The sequence below is a fragment of the Natrix helvetica genome, assembly GCF_964273705.1.
Source record: "Natrix helvetica genome assembly, chromosome: 1".
NCBI lineage: Eukaryota > Metazoa > Chordata > Lepidosauria > Squamata > Natricidae > Natrix > Natrix helvetica.
Genome location: NC_138548.1, coordinates 89,412,369 through 89,437,632, shown reverse-complemented (window position 1 = coordinate 89,437,632; position 25,264 = coordinate 89,412,369). Strand labels below are relative to the sequence as shown.

The 25,264-nt window shown below is 38.2% G+C and overlaps 1 protein-coding gene across 7 annotated transcripts in view; it reads right to left on the bottom strand.

Annotated features, from left to right (window-relative positions):
* LOC309383476 (uncharacterized protein) overlaps positions 1-22,689 on the bottom strand; it is a 55,402-nt gene extending 32,713 nt beyond the window's left edge. For 2 of the 7 annotated variants that reach the window (XM_081936080.1, XM_081936084.1), the window contains exons 1-14: positions 22,212-22,335; positions 19,224-19,281; positions 18,681-18,824; positions 17,525-17,671; positions 15,696-15,806; positions 13,440-13,607; positions 13,085-13,270; positions 12,633-12,755; positions 11,983-12,096; positions 5,972-6,293; positions 5,045-5,154; positions 3,992-4,109; positions 2,880-2,971; positions 1,553-1,704 (exon numbers count right to left, since the gene is read on the bottom strand). In XM_081936080.1, the coding sequence (XP_081792206.1) occupies positions 1,553-1,704; positions 2,880-2,971; positions 3,992-4,109; positions 5,045-5,154; positions 5,972-6,293; positions 11,983-12,096; positions 12,633-12,755; positions 13,085-13,270; positions 13,440-13,607; positions 15,696-15,806; positions 17,525-17,671; positions 18,681-18,824; positions 19,224-19,268 (1,832 nt within the window). In that variant the 5' untranslated portion in view covers positions 19,269-19,281; positions 22,212-22,335. Of the gene's footprint in view, positions 1-1,552; positions 1,705-2,879; positions 2,972-3,991; positions 4,110-5,044; positions 5,155-5,971; positions 6,294-11,982; positions 12,097-12,632; positions 12,756-13,084; positions 13,271-13,439; positions 13,608-15,695; positions 15,807-17,524; positions 17,672-18,680; positions 18,825-19,223; positions 19,282-22,211; positions 22,337-22,442 lie in introns of those variants that run through there. The other 5 variants (XM_081936085.1, XM_081936086.1, XM_081936081.1 and 2 more) reach the window with 4 other exon arrangements.
* Positions 22,690-25,264: the final 2,575 nt, after the last annotated feature.

Genomic DNA, 25,264 nt, shown 5'->3' with positions numbered 1-25,264 from the left:
TCATCGGGTTTAACCACATTGAGATGACGGTTGGGAACAAAACAGAAAAGTCATGCTTAACCCAATAGAAAATGCAAAATTAATTACAAGCCAAACACATAGGAAGATAAATAACTGATCATATTAATGCAATATAAACAGAACTTTAAAATGTTGCCTTTCATCTGCCTTTAAACTGTTATGGCCAAAGATCTGGCATACAAGCACATTTTGTCTAACACATTGAATATATGGCATGTAATTTGCTACCCTATGAAATATTGTATCCATCTGAGGATTTATTTTTATCTATGTCCTTTGCCTATTGGCAGAATGCAGATTTCAATTCCATTTAATGGGAAAGAAAACAAGCATGGGATTTATTTATTTAATGGAATTTAGGGGCTGTACAACACTTCAGGTTTGATTCTATAGAGCTTTATAGCAGATAGTCAAACGAACACCGTATTTGTCTGTTGCTCTTTATAGTAGCTGGTGTTTCATGATTGCCCTTCACAGACTTTAAAGAGATGCAGACAAATGTCATATTTATATATAACATTTGGTATAAAAGAGTGATGACTATGCATTCTGAAGCATTTTTGGAAATTGAAATCAAAGTATTCCAAAGCTCTGCTAGTTAACACTAAGAAAAAGTGTTCAACGTGTGGGTAATAAGCATTTTGTTTACATTAATACTGTGGATTGTCTTTAAATATTAATTAACATTTTAAAAACTAACCTAGAGCAAAGTAACATGCCATGTTGATCAACTAATATAAAACATTTGAGTTAATTTGCTGAATTAACATATAATGAGTTTTTATTTAAAAAATACAAATTTTAATTTTAATAAATATATGCAAGCAAGGCAAAACTCCTACAGAATTAAATTATGTAAATTCTGAGGACCTATGATTGATAAATCAGCTGCCCACATAATACTTTCAATGATATCTTAAACAATTTTAATATTTAATCCATTTATGCAAATTTCAAATCACATTAAAAAAAAGAAGTTTTAAAGAAAATTTCTTTTTGTGTTCCTAGCACCACAAGAACATAGTATTCGATTAAAACTATAGTTATTTTAGTGTTTATTATACTTTGTCTGCACAATGCACAAGTGAGATGCAAAGGACTTTTTATGGGCTTAGCTGTTCCAAAAAGCCACTACAAAAATTCTTAGTACTTAAATATTTTCAATTTGTGCAATATTTAGGATTATATATATATATTATATTGGTGCAAATAAACCAAATAGTTTTGTTCTTTGTACTCTGCTTCACTTAGTTTTTAGCTACGGCATATGCAGTAATTACAGGTAACTGTAACTCTTTAAATCAGACTGCAAAGTAAACTAGGCACAGGCAGATAGACAGATGCTGCTAAATGTCTCATTAAATGATTTTCACTAGATTGCCACAGCAAGTCAAACATATATGCATGTATATATTTTATACATATACAGTACATTGACTAAAACTGTCAATGAGCTTGGTAGCTCATTGTCAAATGACATATTTGACAATCCATCCAAGTGATGTAGTAACATTTCAAGCAGATTAACTCACCTTCTCTCTCTTCCTCAATCTGTGCCATTCTTAGAGCAATAGCAGTTTTTTCCTCTCTGATTTCAGGGTGCATATCCTCAGATTCAGATGCAGCTTCTTGCCATTCCAAAAGCGGACTCTGCAATTCATCCGCACTGCCTGATTCACTAGCCTGAACCAAATTAAGTTAGGGCATGAGAATAATTAATCAGTTCAATAAAACTGATAAACAGAATAATTTGGCAAACAATAACTTGTAAGAAGCATCACACTGGGCCAGAGTAAAACTTAGGGGTATTTTGTTCTTACACTGACCAATTCGAAGCCAGTGTTAAGTATATAAGCAGAACTTGAGTGCAAGAAGTACCTTTCCAGCTTTGTTCCCAAGTAAGTGGCATTGGGAAACATCACAATACTATATTATTGCAATAACTAGCTGCCATTATTATTCATATTCTATAGAAATGTATCTTTTTTAGAGATAGTGTCATGGTTGATTATTTTATTGGACAAATACAGAGTAAAATTCTTTTTAAATATTTTGAATCTCTTACTGTTTAGCTTCATTCAGTACTTCTGAATTCTAGTTTTGTGACACAGAATTTTTTTTTCTGCAATCCAGTTTTTCCAACATGCAAAACCGTATAAACATTTATAATGCTTTCGTGCTTCACCTCTATTCTCTAAAGTATAAAATTCCCCCCAAAGTATGGTAACTTTCCCTTATAGTAGAACTAATCCTGACCCTATAACTCTATGGATATGCTTTTTTGCAGTTCAACAAAATCCTTAGGAAGTTGCACAATATTCCATAAACAGCAATACAATATATATCCAAACCTAAGTGTATCTATTTTAGGACGAAGATAATATTTTATCCTGAAACATTATACATTTGTCCTCCCGATCCTTGGATAGAGAGATCTTTTTTATTTCCTTTTTGTATCTTTGTTTGGTTCCCCATTGTTAAAGCTTTGCTGTTTTATTACAAAACTCCTTTCTTTGGGGAACTGGCAGATTTTAGAAACAAGTTTGTTCAGCCAGAGAAAGATCAAAAGAAAAGCAGATAAAAGTTCAAGAAAGATTTTTTTTCTTTAAACATGTTTTTTGAAACCACTCTAGCCCACTTTTGAGAATCATAGTTTAAATATTTGTAGAATGGTATAGAATATTATGTCTACAGGCAGCATAATGATTCACAATTTATCACAAAATATTCCCATCATTATGGCAAATTTAAAGCGCTTTCCATCTCTTTCTTGTTATTTAACCACTTATAAAGACATTCAATATATTAATTAACTAGTAATTAATACTTATATTAAAGATATTCCCAACATGGCAGACCTGTGAAGCTGCCCTCTTTGTAACTTGTTCAAGATCCGCCTGAAGTTTTCGCTGCTGTTCTTCATAAATTTCCAGTTTAGCCAAAAGTTCTTCTGTAATGGAAATTGTTTCCATCATAAGTATACTATAAATCCACATGTTTTTGTAATATGTTTAGGCAAGAAAATGTAAGTTCAAGGTTTTGGTATATAAAACATTTACATTCAAAACTTGTTCAGGTAACAAGTCTCCTTTTGAGTCAAAAACAACTATTCCAACACCATTAAGAATGGGTCTATATTGTTATAACCATTCTGGAAGTGTTATAAAACCCTGCTTCAAGCTCAAATTATTTCCAGAACAGTTGCTATGGCTTCAGAACACTATCAGTAAGGACAGTGCATCTTGAAATAGGGGTTTTCAAGGTCAACAGCTTTTGAATCTAAGACTTTATGCACTGGTCTTACTTCAAGCTAGAAGTACAGAAACATGGAAGCATGACATAAAATATCATCCATATCTCTCTAGTCAGAGATAGCAAAGGAAAATTGAGAGTATTTTGCTAGATTAATATTTTAGCAATATAATATATCCCTTCCTGTAACTAATGAACATCAGGACCAACTATAACTAATAGAAGAATGAGAGAGAATCAGTTAGCCCACAATCAATGATTAACTGCCCTGGGTATTTAAAAAAAGTCTATTGCTTTCTTTCTAATTAGGTTTAATGCTGATTTTAAATTATATGCTAAGGAGAAAGTTGGAATGTGTAATATAATGCTGTTCTCCCTCAGGTAACATTTGTCAGATGCCATAGCATGAATTATATAATGTCAATGTTATTTATTTATTTTGCATTGCAGTCAAGCTACTCACTAAGTATAGTTTGCAAAAGTTCAGATGCTTTTTTGAGGTTCAAGGCAGGATCAAATGTGCAATCAGAAAAAGAAGGTTATTTTTGCTTTTGCAATAAACATTTCTGTGTCTATTGTATCTATATATTTTACTTATTATAGTTCACAATTCATAAATAGCAAAATGAACAATTAAATAGAGACTATAAACATTATTTTCTTGCATCATTTTACGGTAGATACCTTTCAAAATGACAGTAAGTTTATCATTATTTACCATTTTGAGTTTTATATTCCAAATATGTATGCAATGTTGACTGCAGCTCTTCTTTTTCATTCTTTAATTCAGAAATCTGATCTTGTAAGGCAGTTATGCTGCTATTCATTGGTGTAACCTAGAAAAAAATGTCAATTTCTGATAATATGTAAATATATAAAAAAACAAAATGAGGCAAAATCTGGTAATGTTTCCAATACATTTGTGTAATCCCATAATATAAACATATCCCTTAAATTGCAGCAGAATTATACTATCAGTTCCATAGTTAAATTATTATTTTTACTAATCAATTTTTCAAGTATAGTACCCATGTTTCCCCAAAAATAAGACCGGGTCTTATTTTCTTTTGGGCCCCAAAATAAGTACCAGGGCTTATTTCAGGGAGTGTCTTATCACCCCCCCCCCCCTGTATGGGAGACTTACATCTTCTGCTTGCTTGCAGCGGGGCTGGAGGCTGCATGATTCAACAGAGATGCTGCCGTGAGGCAGGGGGTGATGTAGCTGCCCCATATGCGCACGGCTTACCTCAGGACCCCGCAGCCAGGCCATCCACACTCCAATACCTGCCTCGCAGCATCAGAACATCACTCAGCCTTCTGTTCCATTATGGCCACGAGCAAACAGAAGTAAGCCGGCGGCCACGTGGGCTCCTGCTGCACATGGCTGCTGGTGCTGACGCCATGAGGCTGGTGTCAGGACATGGATGGCTGCAGAGGCCCTGAGGTAAGCTGATGCGGGACATGTGGGATAACTCCACCACAACTCCGGTGCCTTGCAGCAGTGGCACTGCAAGCACTGCAAGCAACCAGACGGAATGGGTGGGTGGCCAGCTTATTTTGGGGTAGGGTTTATATTAGGCACACATGAAATCATCTGCTAGGTCTTATTTTCGGGATAGGTCCTATTTTTGGGGAAACAGGCTATTTTCTGAAGAAGCGACTTTAAACCAAGAAAAACACTACTTTATATCTTATCATTAAACAGAACTTTGGCATCTACATCACTAAAGCGGGCACATAAAATTAAATTGTATGTAAACATTTAACATACATGTTTAAGTTCATCTTCAAGTTGTCTGATTCTGGATTTGGACCATGCTTTCATCTTAAGGAATTTAGCTTCTGATTTGCTAGCCTCTTCTGTTTTCAGTTTTACTTGCACTTAAACAAACAGGCAAACTCAATCATTATTCAGAATTACATCAAAACTATTAATATAACATATTACTTAGATTGTTTTCATATCAGTGACATATGCTTAGGAGAGAATTTTCTAAGACTTGTCCAATGTGAGATACTAGATATTTCTTTTATTGTTCTTTACTTAGGGACAAACTCTTGCCAGATTAAGCTATTTACATAACTACAGATATATTCTGGGGATAGCTAGGGAGGAGCCATTTAACTGTCTTCCTTCTAACCAAACTTTACTGACTCTGTCCTCCGGAAAGCAGCCCCTTCCTCCTGGGAATCCAGACAACATTTCACCATGAGCTATATGCCCTGCCAAAACTCCTCTTTGATAGCCCCAAGAGGCCTCCCCCAAGATCACACTATTAAATTTGTCAGTAAACTGTAGGATTATGGCAAAAAAGTCTGATTTTTAAAATAATCAGTAAATATTAATTCTCTATTAGACTGAACACAACTATTAATCATTAAAGGAATCCCAACTCTCCCAAATATTATAGTGGTGTCAGCTTCTGACATCATTGCTCCACTATCATGCCCTCTAGGAAATTAAAAAACTAAAAGATTTGTTTAAAGAGATATAACCATCTACTCTACACAGGCTGGAGAGGAGATAATGACACTTTATCTTTAGTGCGACTGCACTGAAAACCTGTGTAAAATCTGTCCACAAAGGTGGCTCTCAGCACAATTTTTCTTTATCAAAAGGTCCCTGTAATGCTAATAAAAACAGAATCAACTCTTCAGTGTAGTAAGCAAGCAGTTTTAAGGATGGTGTCCATTATACCTTCCAAATGTTCCAACTTTTGCTTAATAATAGGATCCAAATCAACGGCTTGCTCCAAATTATTTTCATGTCTGGAAATTAATTCATCAATTTTTTTCTGTAGCTGAAGCAGTGTCTGATTTTTTCCCTGAAGCTCTGTTTCATGCGTTTCTTGTATCTCCTGATGATCAGCATTATACTTCTCTCTGGCTTTCCTCATTTCGTTGTCATGTTTCTCCATCATGTCTCTCAGCTGGGCTCGCATTATGTGCTTTTCTGCATCCAGTTTAGATTGAAGATTGTCTTTCTCTGACTCAAGGCGGTTCAGTTGTTCGTTCATTTCCTGGATTAAAAGAAGTTTAGACAATAAAACTGCAAGTTCCTTTAATTATATGCACAATGTTTCCCTTGACATGTGCAAGCAGAGAGAAATGTATCTTGCTTCACCCTTTTTTAAAAAATAAAAGAGGGCTCCCAAAACCCGTGGAAGTTCCTTCATTCAGTTGAGGATTCTCACTGGTAGAAGATAAGCAATGTTGAGCTCCCAAGAAAGGAATCTATTCCCCTCTTGAATTTTAAAAAGTCATAAAACACAGCATTCACTTAACTTTGAAAAATGAATGGCTAAAACAAATTTGAATACATAAAAATACTTTTGTACAATATGCTAGGGAAAGGTGAAAGACTCAATAACATATGTAAAACAGCATGTAAGATACACAAAATTATAAATGGGAGAAAAACTATTCTCAAGGAGCAAAATATTGTTCTGCTGTACTGAGTAAAATATTTATTAAATTTATTACATTTGAGGGAAGAACTTTTAGAGCAAGGGAATAATTAAAAACTATGTATTTGCTGTAATTAGCAGCATCGGGAGATTTAAAAAGTGTCAACTGCACAATCAAACATATTGCTGTGATTTTTTTCGATTATTTTTTTTAAAATGAAATTAATATTTAAGGAAACATCATAAAGAAAAACGTATCAACTATACAATATCTATAAATCCAGGCATTTTAAACAGCTTTCAGTAATTCTGTTTCATATCTTTTATAGTATTGTTGTTTCTTATTGGTGTATTATTATTGATTTGTGTAAAGTTTGCAAATGAAAATGCTACATTATTTTGAACAATAAATTAAGCACTATGATCAGATTCCCTCCTCACCAAAGTAATCCCACATCTTTCTAAATCAGCAGTATATAGGAAGAGATAAGTGTCCAAATTATAGCAAAAAATAATTAAAACTTTAAAAAATAGTTAAACAAACATTATCTAAAATGCTCCCATGTGCTTTTTTTGTCATCATTGTCCAGTTCATTTTATGATATGCACCCATAAGCTAGCAATATAAGAATGTTAACCATTACTGTTCAAAAAAGAAATTATTAAAAATCCCATAAATTAAGCTTTTTGTAGAAGCTCTTCAGATTCTCACTACCAAATCAGAGCTTGTTATTCTTGTCATTTTTAATCTTTGTTTTTAATCACATGAGTTTTCTTTTCTTTTAGCAATATCTCAACATTTAACCACTATGGACAAAAAGTATAGCATAAGAATACAAGACACCTATGATCAATCAATGAAAGGAAAGGAAATGCAATAAAAAGTGACTAACAAACTGCATTCTAATTTAAAACTACTCTATTTTTTTTTATAATGGGCAGTGCAGTGACTCAGTGGTTAAGGCGCTGGGCTTGCTGGTTGGAAAGCCAGCAGCCTAGGTTCAAAACTGGAGCACCACACAATGAGCTCCCATCCATGCCTCAGCTCCTGACCACCTAGCAGTTTGAAAGCATGCAAATGTGAGCAGATGGAACGTTGGTCCTACCTGAATGTTCTTCTCAGCGTGGCACAGGATGGTCCAGGAGTGGGTTGTTCAATCCTTATTTGCCCAAGAGACTGAGTCAGAATTTAAGCCACGCCTCCAACTTCCCCTGCTGATATCCAATTCTGACGAGGCGCAGCTCCAACTAGAGAAACGAAAGAAGAACAGGCCCTGCCCGCAGCATTAGCAGCCCCCGGGGACCCGGACCTAACCAAAAACAGTAATTAGGGTGGGACCTGGACCGTCCTATGCCACTCTGAGAAGAATGTTCAGGTAGGGCCAACGTTCCTTCTCCAGCTGATGGTGCAGGAGGGTCCAGGAATTGGACATACCAAAGTGGCAGTCCCTAGGGCGGGAACCCACTGGTTCGTGGTACCCGAGGGTGCATGTACTCCTTGCAGATGCGAACGCATCCAATCTATAGTGCTTAATGAAAGGTGAGGGGGAAACCCACTTCGTAGCTCTACAAATGTCTCCGATCGGAGCCTGAATATTCCACGTGGCCGTGGTGGCCGCACTCCTAGTTGAATGAGCCGTTATCCCCTGAGGCACCAGCTTGCCCCTCTCCTCATAAGCCCTGGCAATACAAGCTCGCAACCAGCATCCAATAGTAGAAGAGGACATCCGTGAACCCATGGCAGAAGGCTGGAAAGAGACAAACGCCTCAGTTTTTCTGTAGGGCGCCATTTTCTTTATGTAAATACGGAGGGCCCTCCGCACGTCCAATTTGTGCCAGGATTTCTCCTGTCTATGAAAGGGGTTAGGACAGAAGTCCGGCAGAATTAACTCCTGAGCTCTATGAAAGTAGGAGTTTATCTTGGGCATAAAAGCGGGATCAAGCCTCAGAACCACTGTATTAGGCTAGAAAATACAAAGGTCTTCCCTGACAGAAAGGGCACCTAACTCTGAAATCCTCCTAGCCAACATGATGGCGTCTAGGAAAACCACCTTTAATTTGAGGAACTATAAGGATACAGTCCTCAGTGGTTCAGAAGAAGGATCCACTAGGGGCAGGAGGACCGTGGACAAATCCCAAGATGGGAACTTGTGAACTACTGGGGGCTGAAGATTTGCCGCCCCCCGTAGAAACCTCTTCAGGCTCTCCCGACCGTCCAAGACCAGGACAGTCAACAGGGCCGAGACTTGTCTCCGAAGTGTTATGGGCTAACCCCCTATCGAGCCCATCCTGAAGGAAATCCAGGATATTCGGGAACGAGGGATGTTTGGGGTCCACATGTGCCTTACGGCACCAAGTACAAAAAGTGGACCACGTGGTGTTATAAATCCTGGTCGTGGCGGGGCGTCTGGATGCCACAATGGTTTGTATCACCCGTGAGGAGAAACTAGCCTCTCTCAGGATCTCCCTCTCAGATACCAGGCGGTCCGGATGGACCAGGACCCCCTGGCATAGGGATATCTTCTCCTGCGGGATTCTCCAGGGTTTGGCAATGGACAGACCTAAAAGGTCCGCGAACCAAGGCCTGCGTGGCCAGTATGGGCAACTATGATTACCTCCACCCCTTCCATCACTATCTTCCCCAACACCCCTGAAATCAGTGGGAGGGTAGAATGCATAAAGCAGACCCTGGGGCCACTTGCTGCGTAGGGCACTGCTCCCCTCCGCTCCCCAAGTCGGGAACTGTGTGAAAAACCTGGGGAGCTGGGCATTTTCCGAAGAGGTCTACCACTGGCCGTCCGAATCTCCTGAAGATTTCCTCGAACAGTTCTGGCTCCAGCTGCCACTCTGTCTGGTCCACCGTGGCCCTGCTGAGCCAGTCCGCGTGGCGATTGGCGTCTCCGGATATGTGCTCTGCTTTGATGGACAACAGGTGCCTCTCCGCCCAGTGGCCCAGGCACTGAGATTCCACCCAGAGGGTTCTGGAGTGAGTCTCCCCCTGCTTGTTTACATGCGCCTTTGTGGCCACGTTGTCCGTCAGGAGTAGGACGTGTCTTTGCTCTACAAGGGCCTGAAAGTGTCGAAGGGCCAGATGAGCCACACACAGCTCCATCCAGTTTATGTTATGTGTAAGGTCCCAAGGGGACCACCGATCCTGGGCCAGCTGTGTCCCCAACAATGCCCCCCAGCCATAAAAGCTCACATCTGAGGTCAGGGTAAGTCTCTCCAGCTTCCTGAAACCACACCCTCTGGCTAGTGCTGGAGAAACCCACCACCTTAGGGAGAGCCTCACGTGGGGGGATACTCGAACCTGGAAAGATGAGGCACTGCGCTTGCTCCTTTGGTACGGGAGCAAGAACCACTGGAGGGTTCTAGCATGGAGCCTCGCCCATGGAACAAGATCTATGCATGAAATCATCTTTCCCAACAACTGGGATAAGGTAACTATGGGTACATGCTGTTCTCTCTGTACCTGGTTGACCTGTTTCACCAGGCTAGCCTTAGGATCCTGGGACAAGAACACCTGGAGGACTACGTCATGTGCAATGGGTCGATGAATAAGAGATTGAATGCTATCAGGCAAGTTCTCAAAATCACCAATGTCATGACTAGGCCCAGGCCTGGGTGCCAGCTGATTCCTATGCCCTGGGTCAGGAACAGGTGTAATGCGTTGAGGCGGATGGTAATCGCCTTCCTCATCCTCTACCTCCAAGAGTGGGGGTGAGATAGAACTGGCCCTTGGGGATCCAGCGATCCTTGAAGGGGAAGGGGATGGAGAAAGTGGAGCCGGCTTCAGACAGGGGAGGGGAGTTTATGGACCGTACTGAAGGCAAAGAGGCCTTATCTCTGCCTACCTGCTTGGTCTTAATAATAATAATAATAATAATAATTTTATTTGATTAGCCGCAACCCTCTCCCGAAGGACTCGGGGCGGCGTACAATCAAAACAGATAAAATACAGATAAAGACAAACATATATACATAAAGAACAAAGACATATACATGTGCATGGAGGAGGTAGACTCATAAGTGAAAGACAATTAAAAAACACTATTTAAAATCCCATTAAATAAAATTACTGAATTAAAAAACCCATCAGGAGCGTTATGAAGTTATGAAGTTCTCCCCATCCCCTGCACCCCCTTGCCTGGAGGGAGCTTGCTTCACCAGTGGAGGAGCCTGCAGTCACAATGAGCCTCGTGGCAGAGGAAAGGGGGAAACAAAATGGCCAGCGACCATGTTACTTCCCCCCAGAGGTTCAACAAAATGGCCACCACCTCATAGCCACTAACAAAATGGCCACCGCCAGGAGGACATTCCCAAGATGGCCACTGCCCAAGAAGCTTTCCCAAAAATGGCCGCCCCCAGGGCCCCATACTCATGAGGGAGAAACCTCCAGACAAATCAATGGTGCGGGTGAGCAAATGGCCCCGAGATCATCCGGTCGGCCGCGCAGCCCTCCACAAGTCTTAGTCAGCGCCAATCGCGCTCTCCCATCGTTCCGGACCGTTTGCAGCTACACGGGAACACCAGTGTGTCGCACACACGCTCCTCACACCCGCAGCCTCAATGTCCACCCGCTGCAGCCCCTGAGAGCCAGTGGCAACGCAGGGCAACCTCTCTGGCCCGCTCACGAGCCAGTAATCAGAAGCAAGTTAAACGGAGCCGCAATGGACTCCGATGGCCGGCCCAGCCGGTAGCTTGCCTGCAAGAAACCTGGGACCTCCAACAGGATCTAGCCCATACAATTTGCTACTCTAACACAAGCAGGTGGAAAGAAAGAACCTGTGAGCCAAGTTCAAACACCTTCCATCCAATAGCAACATCAAATTAATTGAAATAAATGAAGAAAATAAAATTAAAATTAAAATTATTCTAGGAAAGAAAACCAATTATCTCTAACAGCAAAAGTTTTTACATCTCTTTTCACGCAAGACTGAGTCGGAATTGGATATCAGCAGGGGAATCTGGAGGCGTGGCTTAAATTCTGACTCAGTCTCTTGGGCAAATAAGGATTGAATAACCCACTCCTGGACCCCACTGCGCCATCAGCTGGAGAAAAACAGGCATCTCTTCAATGGGAAGGTAACAGCGTTCCATGATATTATGCTGGCCACATGACCACACAAATGTCTTCAGACACTACTGGCTCATTGGCCTTGAAATGGAGATGAGCACTGCCTCCTACAACGACAACCGGAGTAAAATCTGCAGGGATTCCTTTGCCTTTACTTAAAAAAAAATATTTTATAACAGCTTATCCCACAACAACAATTGTTTGACTGTGTAATTTACTTCTTACCTTCAGTTGTTGGTCCTTGCCATCCAGTTCTTGTTGCAACATGACTATGACCTGTGTCCTTCCAAGCATGACTTCCTCCTTTTCATGTAGTTTCTGCTTTAACGCTTTCAGTAACTATTACAAATATATATATATATTCATTAATTAGTAATGGAAAATAGCAACTTTATTCTGAAAACAAAAACATTATCCTGTAGTGTTTTCTTGTATTGCTACCTATTCATAGTAATAAAATTTTATACTTGTAGGACATCATAGAAATCAAATATCTGTTAATATCTACACAAACTAATCTAGAATCATTAGTTATTAAGGAATTCAGAAATCATTAAATATAATTATTTATTTCCATTAAGCTGTCTTTTAAATACTATCAAATGTGCCTAGACTGCAAAATTGGGGGGAGAGGGGGGACAGAAGAAAGCACAAGCAAACCTTTTTGTAACACTGAAAAAAACTGGACATAGTCACTAGGTGAGCACAATTTAAGAATATGTATACGTTTAAATAAATGTAACCTTTTTTCAGATGTAACCCATTTGTAAAATGAAATTGGCAATGTGAGCACAAACACACACACAATTAGGGATGCCAAAAATCAACTTGAGATTCCATTCTCAATACTATTAAATAAAATAAATTTTCTCTACCTGTTCTAGATCAGCACTAGCATCAGATTTGGCAGCCACTTTAAAAAGTTCTTGTTCGTGTTTCTGGGCCTGTCTCATCAACTCTTTTTCCTTTTCCTGGATAATATTTTGAAACATACGGATCTAAAAAACAACCAGACCAAATATTTCCATAAAGCTGAGTTACACATAATCATATAAGTTAACATTCAGTTCTTACTGATTCATAATACTTCCGTGGAAATTAAGCATGGATGAAATGGATCCTTAAATAACTCCAGAAACACCTATCTAATTTAATAATAACATCAATTTTACGTCTAATAATCTCTCTAAGAAAAAGGGTTAAAATCATCATATTCCTATTGCCACTGCCAAGCAAATCCCAAATTGTATTTTGAGAAATTTTATTATTAAACTTATTTGCCATCTCACCGTGAGGCAAACACATTTTGTACTGAAGACTTACTTACATTTTGAGTATACATGGCTTCTCTTTCCTGAAAATGCTCCTTCTCTTTAGTTTGAAAGCTTTTAAGACTTGCAATTTGTTCCTGGAGGAGGCTACATCTTTCTTCACTGTCCCCGACTTTCCTGGTAAGGTTCTGAACTAGAATTTGCATGCTCTGCAATGAAGCTTCTTTTGTGGAAATCTGCTTCTTTGAAGTTCATGAAAAAAATATGGAAACGAACAAGAGATTGGTATGCTTCATCTATTTCTCAGGTTTTATTTAGAAAGCAACAGTACAGTCAATTCAGAATGTTAATCAAACTGTCAAACTTGATGAGAAGTAAAACAACACATATATGTTCCCAGTTTAGTTATACCTTTAATTCATTGTTATGTATTAGCATTTCTTTGGCATCATTAGTTGATCCACAGGCTAGCTGCAAATCTATTATGTAGGCTTCTTTTTCAGTTAGTTTCTTTTGCTTCTCAGCAAGCATGGCATCCAGTTCAGCACCCCGTTGGTGTGCAGCATCCAATTCAGCAATCTGGAAGCATTCCATTAGAAATATTTCATTACCATCACAGCTACTTTTTGTACCATTCCATCCTTAAAAAGCAAGCTTTTTCATAGCAATCAACAGATATGAAAGGAATTAGCAACCAGTCTAAGAGCCTCCAATAAAAATGCTTATTTCCATAAGTGTGCCCTGGATTCCAGCCAGGGCACACTTACTATTACTATAATAGCAATTCAATTATACATATTTGAGGATTGTGTTAAGATTATATTTTGGTATAATGATTACATTACTTAAGCCATCCTGGGAGGTTTGGTTTTGTCCTAAAAACATGGCCTAGAATACTTAATTAATTAGATATCTATCATACTCAAATTACATTCTTCCTATTATTTTATCTCATTAAACTCCTTTTTTTTAATCGCAATTTTTTTTCACCCAAAAGTTGGGTTGACCTACACCTGTATGAACAAAAATTGCCACTTCTAGAAGAATCTGATTCTTACTCAGAAAATATTGTTTATTTGCTTTACAATTAGACCTTGCTTATTGCTTGTCTTGCAGCAATCATTTGAAGTTAGGACGGTCCTGAAAAACAACTGTACGAGCAACACTCACATTTATTACTTTTGCAGCATTTACATGACTGCCATCACACTTAATAATGTGCCTGTTTGTTGACTTTTGCCTATTTTCCCCCCATTTCCAGAGAGAAGAGTTTGGAGAGGAAGGGATTACAAAAAAGTAAGCCAGCAGACAATTGAGAATACACATAGAAAGAAATGTGGTAGTGTTGGCATGTCCAAACACTCCCCTTTGCAGAGCAGAAAAACTGCTTACATAAGCAAAGGAAGGGAGGGGGAGAAAAACCCAAGCAATCTCTGTACACCAGGGGTGTCCAAACTTGGGAACTTTAAGACTTGTGGACTTCAACTCCCAGAATTCCCCAGCCAGCATGGGGCTCGGGAATTCTGGGAGTTGAAGTCCACAAGTCTTAAAGTTCCCAAGTTTGGACACCCCTGCTGTAGACAATCTTTCCTGACCCTTTTTTTCTCTCTGCTCCACTTCCCAGAGTGGAGATACTAGAGAGAAAGGAATTCCAAGATAGTACGCATACACATGCACATATCTGGCTCTATGTGTAGCATTCCCAGCCCCGAGGATGTTCAAGACTGCCAACACCAACATATTCCTTTTAATGTGCATTCCCCATTATGTGTCTACCTACTCACCTGTAATCCCTTCCTTTCCAATGAATTTAAATACAAACATTAATTCCTAACTTGCCAATTATCCCATTGCCAGGATGAGCATTCCAAAGAGTGGGAGAGTGAGAAAAGGAAAGCACAGTCACATTTCCCACTTAGCAACCATTTTGCTTAATACTAGAGTCTTGGTCCCAGTTCTAGATGTTGAAACCTGTACTTCATTCTCCATATTAATACTTAGGAGAGTATCTCATCTTGAATATGTGTTATATTAACACATCACTTCTCTCAATTACACAAATGATGTAAATTGACACAAATATTATAATTTACAACACATGAAAAATGACTTCATCATTCAAAGGACACACATTGCTGTGGTTGTCCTAAAACTAAGATAAATTTAATTGTCTCATGCAGATTGCTTTCAATGTAACGGATCTATCCAATATTTCAGAATTTACTCAGGTGGAAATTTTACCTATGACATCCAAAGACTGAAAAATGGCAGTCATTGAAATAAAGGTTTTACAGTACTATAGCAGTTCAGGCAACAGAGTAGAAAAGGATATTCCATAACCAATTAAAGTGTTTAAAAATACAATTCTGCTTCACAATAACTAAACGTCTAATGTTTTAATGTTTTAATCCTATACATTATTAATTTGATGGAATGGAATTTATTTGAAATATATAATGTAAAGCATACTTTTTTTGCTTTATGGGTTACAACAGATCTAGGTTAAAATATATAGAAATTATACTAACATCTTGTTCTTTTTTAATCGATAGAAAACATGAATGTTTCAGCTCTGTTATCAGCAACTTTAGACAAATTTCAGTAGTAGCTGTCTTTAAGTAGTAGCGCCAACACTCAAGATAAAGAAATAAACTCATACAAATTTACCTTTTGTTGGAGCTCTTCATTTTTTTGGGCATTCAGTCTTTCTAGTTCTTCAACCTTCTTTCTGAGCACCAATATTTTTCCACGACTTGCAGCAGCACTATCTTGATCACTCTGAAATCATACATTTGAAAACTTAGCTTCAAATAATACAAAAACTAAAATAATTAGAATAGCCACATGCCTGCTATAGCAGAAATATTTTTTAAAATTAAAAAATAATAAAACATGTTTCAGAGTTCTTTTTTAAATTTTAACTTGGCTATGGCAATTTTTTAAAAAAAATTGAAACAGAATTTGAGGTTTAAATAAAAACTACTCAGAATAGAATACTTTTCTTTGCATCCTAAAACAAATTTTTATTAGTTTATCAAAGTATAATATAGAATACGAAAATACAAAAGAAAACAAGAGGAAAATAAGAGAGAAAAGGGGGAAGGAGAAAAAGTATAGGACAGAAGGAAAAATAAAATAAAAAGCGTTGACTTCTGACTCCTTTTGGTATAGTAGAATAAGGTAATAGCATAAAATCTCAACTTTTTACTTTTATATAATAATGTATAGTAGCCATTTCTATAACAACAAACTTATCTAATCTGCAAAATGTAAAATCAAAGTTTAATTTTTTTTCACCTCAAGCACAAAGTCCAAACACAATTTTCAAGTAGAAACAAAATTAATTCTGTTCTTGTTTGCATCCTAAAAAGTTAATCACAATCAGTTTATTTGATGGCTTAGGATAGCGGAAGCTTTCCACGTGAGATATTGCATCTGACTGACTGTTGAGGTCAGTAAACAGCAATTCTTTATTCAAATGTAAGATGTTCTATGTCCCACATCGTATTTTGAGAGAGAAAGAAATGGAAGATTTATTTAAAATTTTCTTGAATTTTAAAGATTTGGACAAGATCAGCACACTCCAGATTCCTTAAATGCTGCCATCTTACAGGGCCTTTACCATTGCAGTATGATTTCTAACAAACTAGTTCCAAAACATAGCTACTAAATTAGATCTGAAACTAACAGCAGTTGCAAGTGGTGCTAATTTCAGACTTGTTTCAATAGATATGCTTTGGAATGCATCCACTGTTCTAATTGCAATGAGTAAGAAAGTTGAGGGTGAGTGAAAAAAATATTACATTCATATGTCAAACAAAACTTAGTATGATTTATAAATTGTTCACTTAAAGGAGAATACATGAACAAGTTGGCACTTATTTTTAAAAAACATTTCTAGTATTATGTTGTACTGATTCAAATTATACATACGCCAACATACAACTGGAAAATCACATACAAAATAACTCTGTTCAGTTTTCATCACAAAGTTTCACCATGCAGTTCTCAAGCAATCTATCTTTTCAGTTGTAGTTAACTATAAGTAGTCCTTGACACACAACTGTAATGGAGCCTGCGCATTGTGATCATACGTCATGACAGCCATTAAGTGAGATGGCCTAACTGAACAAGCCCTCATCCCCCGCTCTCCCTGATGCAGCTATTAAAGAAATGCATCAGTTGTTAAACAAAGCCCAGGGTGCCTTAGGGATGGGAGAGGCCCTGAGAGGTTTAGCGCGGGTCGAGGCCCACCTGCCTGGCATTCCAAGGCCTCCTTCACCTCAAGATCCCCATGCTACATTTCCCTCCCTTGGGTACCTCCTGGTCTTTTCCTTCCCTCATCATGTCTCCACAGACCTTCCTTCCCCCCACTGGGTCTCCACAGACCTTTTCCCCTAAGGACCATGCTGGACAAAACTACTATACCAACTGTAGAAGAACTTGTTGGGGAAAGCTGCTTTATAATACATATTATTTTTAAGGATGGAACTCACTCTCTTTTGACCAGATTTTCCATCTTGTGCTGCATTTCCTGGTACTTGCTTCTTAAGTTCTTCTAATTGTGAAGTTAATGATGCAACTTTGGCTTTGTTCTGAAGTTTTAATTTGAAAAGCTTGCTGTCAGAAGCTTCTTTTTCTTCCTGTAGAGTATATACATTGTTTTAAAACAAAATACAATTTGCAGATATTATTTTAATTACAACCATGTATATCAATATCTAAATAGATGAAGTACAGCTACCTATGTAGAGAGGATAATTTTAACCATAGCATAACAAAGATAATGACAACACCTGCAGGTGGACATGATATGTTTAAAATCAACAAAGAAGAAATTGAATTAGTTCAAGATTTTTTCTTTCTTGGATCAAAAATTGTTCACGATGGCAATTCTATACCTGAAATCAAATGAGATTATTAACCTTAGGCATTGATTAACATGAATAAGATCTGGAAAAACAGAGATACTGATATAAATACAAAAAAACAGGCTTTTTTTTAGAGCAATGATGTTTGGATATGAGAGTTGGACACTAAGAATGGCTGATTGAAGAAGAACTGATGTCTTTGAATTATGATGCTGGAGTGAATTATTTTGTATACTATGGACAGCAAGAGCAACCAATAGAGAGATGCTGAATCATATAAAAAACCATATAAAACATCACTAGAAGCCAAAATTACAAGATTATGTTTGATTTACTTTGGCCATGTTGTTCGTGCAAATTCATTGAAGAAGTCAAGGATGCTAGAAATGGTTAGTGGAACAAGAGGAAGGGGCAAGGAAAGAACTCACTGGCTTGATGCCATCAAAGTTGAACATCCAACAACTAAAAGAAGCTGTCCTTGACAATAGCATGGAGAGCCTATAAAGTCACCAAGAGTCGATACAAGTAAATGGTTAAAACTACTACTAATTTTAACCACATCAACAGCATCTGTTCATACATAAGAAGTTTTTGCATTTTGAGTGATAACCAAATGTGGCAACTTATGCAAACCTAAAATAGCTTAGAAGGAAGCTGCACCTAATTATTACCACAATTTCAAATACAATTTTATTATCTTAAAATAATATTTAAGACAGTATTTCAGAAAAGGAGTTTGCCACAAAAGCAACTGGAAGCTGCCCCCCTCCACACACAATACCTTTAATTGTTTATCTTTCTTGTGTAAGTCATCATCTTTTTCTTTGACAAGTTCTTTGAGTTGTGCTACCAATTGTTTAGTTTGAGCCAGCTGTTCAGTCAAATCAGCCACCGACATGCTTGCTACTTGAGAAGACCCGTGAACCTAGTAACAAAGAAAATATTTTTGTAATATCAAAATTGTAAGTATTACTGTAATATATTATTTATACCATTTCTATCCCACTTTGTCATTATTCAAAACAGCCCCAAAGCAGGATTTAAATACAGAAATATAAGAATTCAATGAATCCTTAAAGATGTGTTACAATTACTGAACAAACATTAATGCTATAACTGAAATTTCTTATCCATGATAGTGATAAAATAAACAGAAACTAAAAACACAGTGTCACCACTGCTTTATCTGTCTTGCATTTCACTCATGAATAAAAAGCAGCACCAGGAACTCTGAAATCTCCCATATGTCAGACATTTGAGAAATAGAAACTTCAAATTAATAACATTCAAATATAAATTATGAGGATTTTAAATTAATACTTACTTCAGATTTAGCTACTGAATCATCTCCACTGCCCCATCTCCACATAATTTTAAGATCGCTACAAAAACAATAGCATTCGCTTATTTAAGAATATTTTATGCCCAAACTGAATTCTAAATGCCATATAATACAATTTAATAATAATTGAATATTCAAGAGACCCCAAAATCCACGAAAACATTATTATATAAAAACAATATTTGAAGGCAAACAAGAAAATTTTACTGTGGAACAAGCAAACAAAAAACTTGTTAGAAGAACTGCTAAAATGATATCAAGGGAAGAACATTTACCAAGCACATATATTCCACAATTATTATCAATGAGGCAGCCTTAAGCAACCCCATTTTGCTCTTCACAACACTATGCAATATTCATTGATGGTAAAAATTAATACGGCCACCATAGCTTGATAATCAAGTAATATGACAAGCTTTAAAAGACTGTAAACTTGTTTTTAAGAAGGAATGAAAGGTGCAGGTACAAATCATGTTACAGTACAAAACTGAATTTCAATTGTTTCTGCCATAACTCAGTATAATAAATTAAGGTTCATATTTATCTAGAAAAGACTTATTTTTTTAAAAAACATGGTTGTACATTTGATAATTAATTTCATAATAAACCCAGTATCAAAGATGCCCTAGGGTTCCTAAAAATATTTAGGATCATGGTTAGAAAAAATGCTTGTTTCTCATATATTTTAATTTAAGGAAATTAGATGTATAGCTATTAGTAATAAAATGTCAAAAGTAATTATTAAATACCACATGGATGAAGTTAAATATGTTGGGCTACAGCATCGATCATCATCAACAACATAAATTGCCCACAGGGGTTGTGAATGAAATGAGATGTACTTCAACATATCTGCTGAACATTAGGCTGGATAAAGTTGTTTTATATCATAAAAAAGTGGTGTAGAACAAGTCATGTTTGGGGGAAACTAAAACTAACCTCTGCTAGAGCCCCTTGCTTTGCTAAATGGAAAGAAGAGGCACACTCACTTCTGCTTCTATACTTACAAATTAAATGTAACCATGTTGAAGTTAATATTTCAGTAAAATGGCTGAATGGCCCTCTATTTAATGAGTGAAGCTTATTAAATCGAATTATAGTTATACAGAAACACAGTAGGATACTACTTTATTTTGCAGACAGCAACTTTTTATATCTCATTGAATGCTGCTTCCAACATTTTTTAGAATATTTTATTCTAGTTTAGTACGTTATGATTTCAAATTAAAAGCTCCACTGCAGATACAGTGCTCATTAAGCTTTCCCTACTATAAAGTTCAAATACTTGCAAATATCAAGAATCATATGCTCATGATCATAATATCATTGTGATAAGTGTCAAGTGTTACTAAACAACCTAACATCTCAAAAGAAATACCTGACTCACCCAGCACTACTGACATTCTTGAGATAAGCAGCTTTACTGATAAACATAAAAATACTTATTTAATTAAGTAGCCAAAAGTTTCCAGGTAAGCAATTCCTTTTTTCAAAGCTAGTGTAGAATCAGGTGTCACAGAGAAGGCCAAACAGCATGGGTGGAATGACTGTAACATCACTATGACTAGCTAAAGACACATGCACAACTTATTGTTTCATATTATATTGACGTTACTGTAAAAAAAGAACAGTATAGCAGCCCAACCTTCTTATAAAGTTGTTTGAAACACAGATGCATCTATTCTTGAAACACTCATGATGCTGGAATATCCTTCTTCCAGTTTAACATTTTGGTTAAAGCAGCCATAACTATTACCACAAAGGTAAAACTTTCAAGGGTATTATCATACCAACTGCAATATATGCATGTGAAACATGGAACTGTACAATCAAGATGATTAAACAGTCAAAAGTTTTCTAACAATGCTGCTTGTGAAGAAACCTCCGTGTCTCATATCGTGACATCACTAGTGAAGGGGCATTACAAAGACCAGATTTACAACATCTATCGATGGTGAATGAATGTCGAATGCGGCTTGTTGGCCATATCTTATGTACGCCTAAAGACCAGCATCCCAAAGTTGCCCTACACTGAATACCTCCTGGAGGAAAGAGGAAACAAGGCCAGTCTTGGAAAACTTGGCACCAAACACTTAAGGAAAATTAAAACGATCAATGTCCCTTGGGACCACACCAAAGTTAATGTAAATTATAGAAATCACTGGAAAGCACTTGCTCCCTAATGTGCCCTGCACAGGACCTAATATTGATGTGTTTAACGTTTTAAACTGTACACCGCAGTGAGTTCTCAAGGGGCTAACAGAATAAAAACAAATAAGCTTAAACCCACTCAGCTGTCAAATACCGGCTCAAGGACAAGGAAGAAGCCTTTTCTCTCTCTCTCTTTTAATCCAGCTGTGTCATCGACCTTGCACACTTAAGCCATTTTTAGGCAATGTTCTGTCCACTCCCCATAAAAAGTACTATCAGAGGTGGCAAACCTAAATATGACAGTCGATCAGACTTTTGTTTATGAAGTATTCTTGAAGACCCCCGCTGAGTAATGCACTCTACTCGGATCAATGGCTTGAATAAACTAGGACCAACATTGCAAGGGAGCTTCATTTATGTGGTTCATTTTAGCCCAAGGATACAGGTGGGGTATACGACACTGATTTCTTTACCCAGAGTCTCGGGGGCTTTAATTTAATTTATTTATTTTGTCAAGCATGTATAAGGTAACAGACACAAGTATAAACATGATTATGAATACATGAAATGGATAAGAATAAGTGGGGACAGTAGGACAGGGGACTGTAGACACGCTGGTGCGCTTATGCATGCCCCTTACAGACCTCTTAGGAATGGGGTGAGGTCAACGGTAGACAGTCTTAGGTTAAAATTATGGGGCTTTACAAATGAGTCCACCCAAATGAGTCAACCGAGCCTCTCCCTGGGTTCCGGCTTTCCGAAGCCCGCCTCTCTCTCTCTCTCTCTCCGGCTGGAGAGGGATCGCTTGGAGGAACAAACCTGGAGGAAGCTCCGTTTCGGCACCTCCGAAAGTCCCACAATGGAGTCCCCGTCGGATCAGGCGCTCATTAATGGCAGGGCTATAGAGCAGCGAAGGGACCCCTCCTTCATAAAGGGGCGGGGCTTGACGCAGGGAAAACACTTCCGGTTGGGACGTTAGAGGACAACCCCCCCTTCTTCTCTTAAGGGGGAGGGACGGGGACGGGAACGGGAGGAGAATGACAGGCTTACCTGACAGGAGGGAACCAACCCGCAGCACGGTGCCCCCGCCCCCTCGGGAAAAGTAAAACAAGAGCGGCCCTAGTGCTTTGGGGCTGCTACTCAGAGGCCGCAGCGCCAGCCCCGCCTCTGCCCGGCCCGGTCCAAGGAGACCTTAAGCCGACCAGGACCATCGTGCCGAGAACCGCGCAGGTTTCGCCGCGGCGAGAGCAAGCGGCGCACGGACGCGCGAGGCCCCTTTCCTCGCGTCAGGGACGTAAACCAAGTTCTCAGCCAATCGGCAAATAGGCAGGAGCCTGGCGGGGGGTGGGGGGAGGTTAGCTCCTCGCCGTCTGTTGACGGACGAGCGCCCTCTGGTGGTGGTCGGGTCTCGCAGAAATAAGCAGTTCCGATAGGGGCGGCCTTTGAATGTTTTGTGATGGCATAAAAAAGGAGGGGGATTACTGAAAAACAGATGTGCCGAGTCAACGCAATCAATAATGGGGTTTTTTTCTCCCCAATATTAATCCGTTGCCAACTGGGATCCGCTCTTAGAAGAGCGACTTCCGATAGTAATAGACAAAAGTTGAAACATTTTTAATGACTGCTAAAGGTGTACACACACTACAGTGAAAATCAAAGAGTCTTTGATTTAGAGGTCATTAGCTTGAGATCTTTTACATGCTTAGGACTTCAAAAGCATCAAAAGGCAGTGTGTTTATATACACATATACATACATACATACATACACACACACACACACACACACCTGGATTAATGTTAATTCCTGATTATCGGATCTTTGGGGAGAAGGGACTGTTAATCTGATTAGGGTGGTGGGACAGGTTTTAACATGGCTAGCTACTTTGAACTTTTTCAGGAAAGGAGGAAATAGTATTTTTTTTAGATAGGTAATTACTGTGCAAGGGAACAAAGGAGCTTCTACAGCCATGGTGCTCCGTTTTAGACTGTGAAACGCTTCAAGCACATTGAGCAAGTAGTGGGGTTTTTTTCTCTCTCATTTCCCCCCCCTTCAGTCCATGTTTTCTAAATTGAGGTGGTAAAGGTAAAGGATTTCCTTTCCCAATCGTGCTCGACTGTAGGAGGCGGTGTTCATCTCTGTTTCTTAGCAGAGGGAGCCAGCCTTGTCCAAAGACATTTCCATGGTCATGTGGCTAGCATGACTATAGCAGGGGCTCATGGAACGCTATTAGCTTCCTACTGAAGTGGCACCTATTTATCTATTCGCATTTGCATGCTATTTGTATTCAAAAGTAAATCTATAAGTGTATGTAAGATTGCATTCTAAATTATGCGGTTAGGGTTGGGTGCGTGTGTGTCTTTTTTTGTACACAAGATCCTTTTTTTGTTATTAATGTTGCATGATTGTCCATCTGTTTTTTCTGTTTTGTGTTTTATGTTTGCTGATAAAAGAACAAAATGTGTTTTAAAAGGCAGGGAAAATATTTTCTCGCAAAAACAGTTACAAAGGTCTTTGTAAGTCTACTTTCATAGTACATACATCCTCTTATTACTAGCCATCCCAATGTTAGCCAAGGATGTTGTGTGACTTTGGGCCAAGTCCAGATATTTTGATTAAGGAAGCCATGATTAATTTAGTCATAGTTAAGCAAGGTGTGTACAAAATCTTTGGAATGGTTCCAGAATTTTTTTTAAAAAGCAAAGTTGAAAACACTGTCATAATATGTTCACAGTTCTTGGTTTCCAATTAAATTTTTGCTGTCATATTCTGTTCCAGCTGACGTATTCAAGCTCTCTTTTCAGGCAGTGACACATATAGTGAGTTGCAAAACAGTATATGAAACAGGTTTCTGGGAACATCGATTGCTAAAACCAGTTAATTCACTTCTTGATTGGATCATAAAGTACACCTGATTTATGGTAACATATAATGGCTGTTGCCTTCTATATTTGCATTTCCTGCTGAGAGATCTAAAAAGGTTTGCATAAGCTTATTTGCTTCTGTATATTAATAGCACTCATTATAAGGAACCCTGGTAAAGGCAATTCTTAACTGCAGGTTTACAGAGTCCTTTGTAAGTTTTTTCTGTTTTAGTCACCTAGAGATAAAGCAACGGAGTGGTCAATGCCTGGAATGTACTACCTGACTGTTGTTACATCCCCAAACCTCCATAATTTTAACCTAAAACTGTGTACTGTTGATCTCAACCTATTCCTAAGAGGTCTGTAAGGGGCATGAATAAGCACACCAGCGTTCCTACCGTCCCTGTCCTATTACCTCCATCTATTCATACCCATTTACTGTGTTCATGTCCATGTTTATACTTATACCTGTTATTTTTTAAAACATGTTTGACAAACTAAATAAATAAATAAATCTTGTTACAGATTTTGTAGTATTAATACAATAGAACTATATTCGACACCTGAATTCAAACAACATATCAAGCCTATAAGGTAGTTGATTAGTTTGTGGCTTAATGTTTGAAAAGCCAATTACTTTGCTTTGTAATTCCTGATTAATATGTTGTGTAACCCCAATCAACTGTAAATTACTCAGTCAAACAATGATTAAATAAGCAAAGCTAAGTAGACTGTTTAAACATAGACTGAAATTTGTGTTAGGTTGGTTCCAGGAGTATTCCAGCTAAGGATTCAGTCATATATGTTAGAAACAGGGAATATATGGCATCCAGGTGTTAAGATTCCAATTCATAGTAATCCAAGCCATCAGGGTTAATAAGAAATATGGAAATTGCACACCAGCAACAAACTAGCATTTGCTAACTTAGCTAACAGTGGTGAGTTCCATATCCCGTCGCAACCAGTATGCTGCAATGGGGCCAGGCGTCCACCACATGCAGGCGCATTG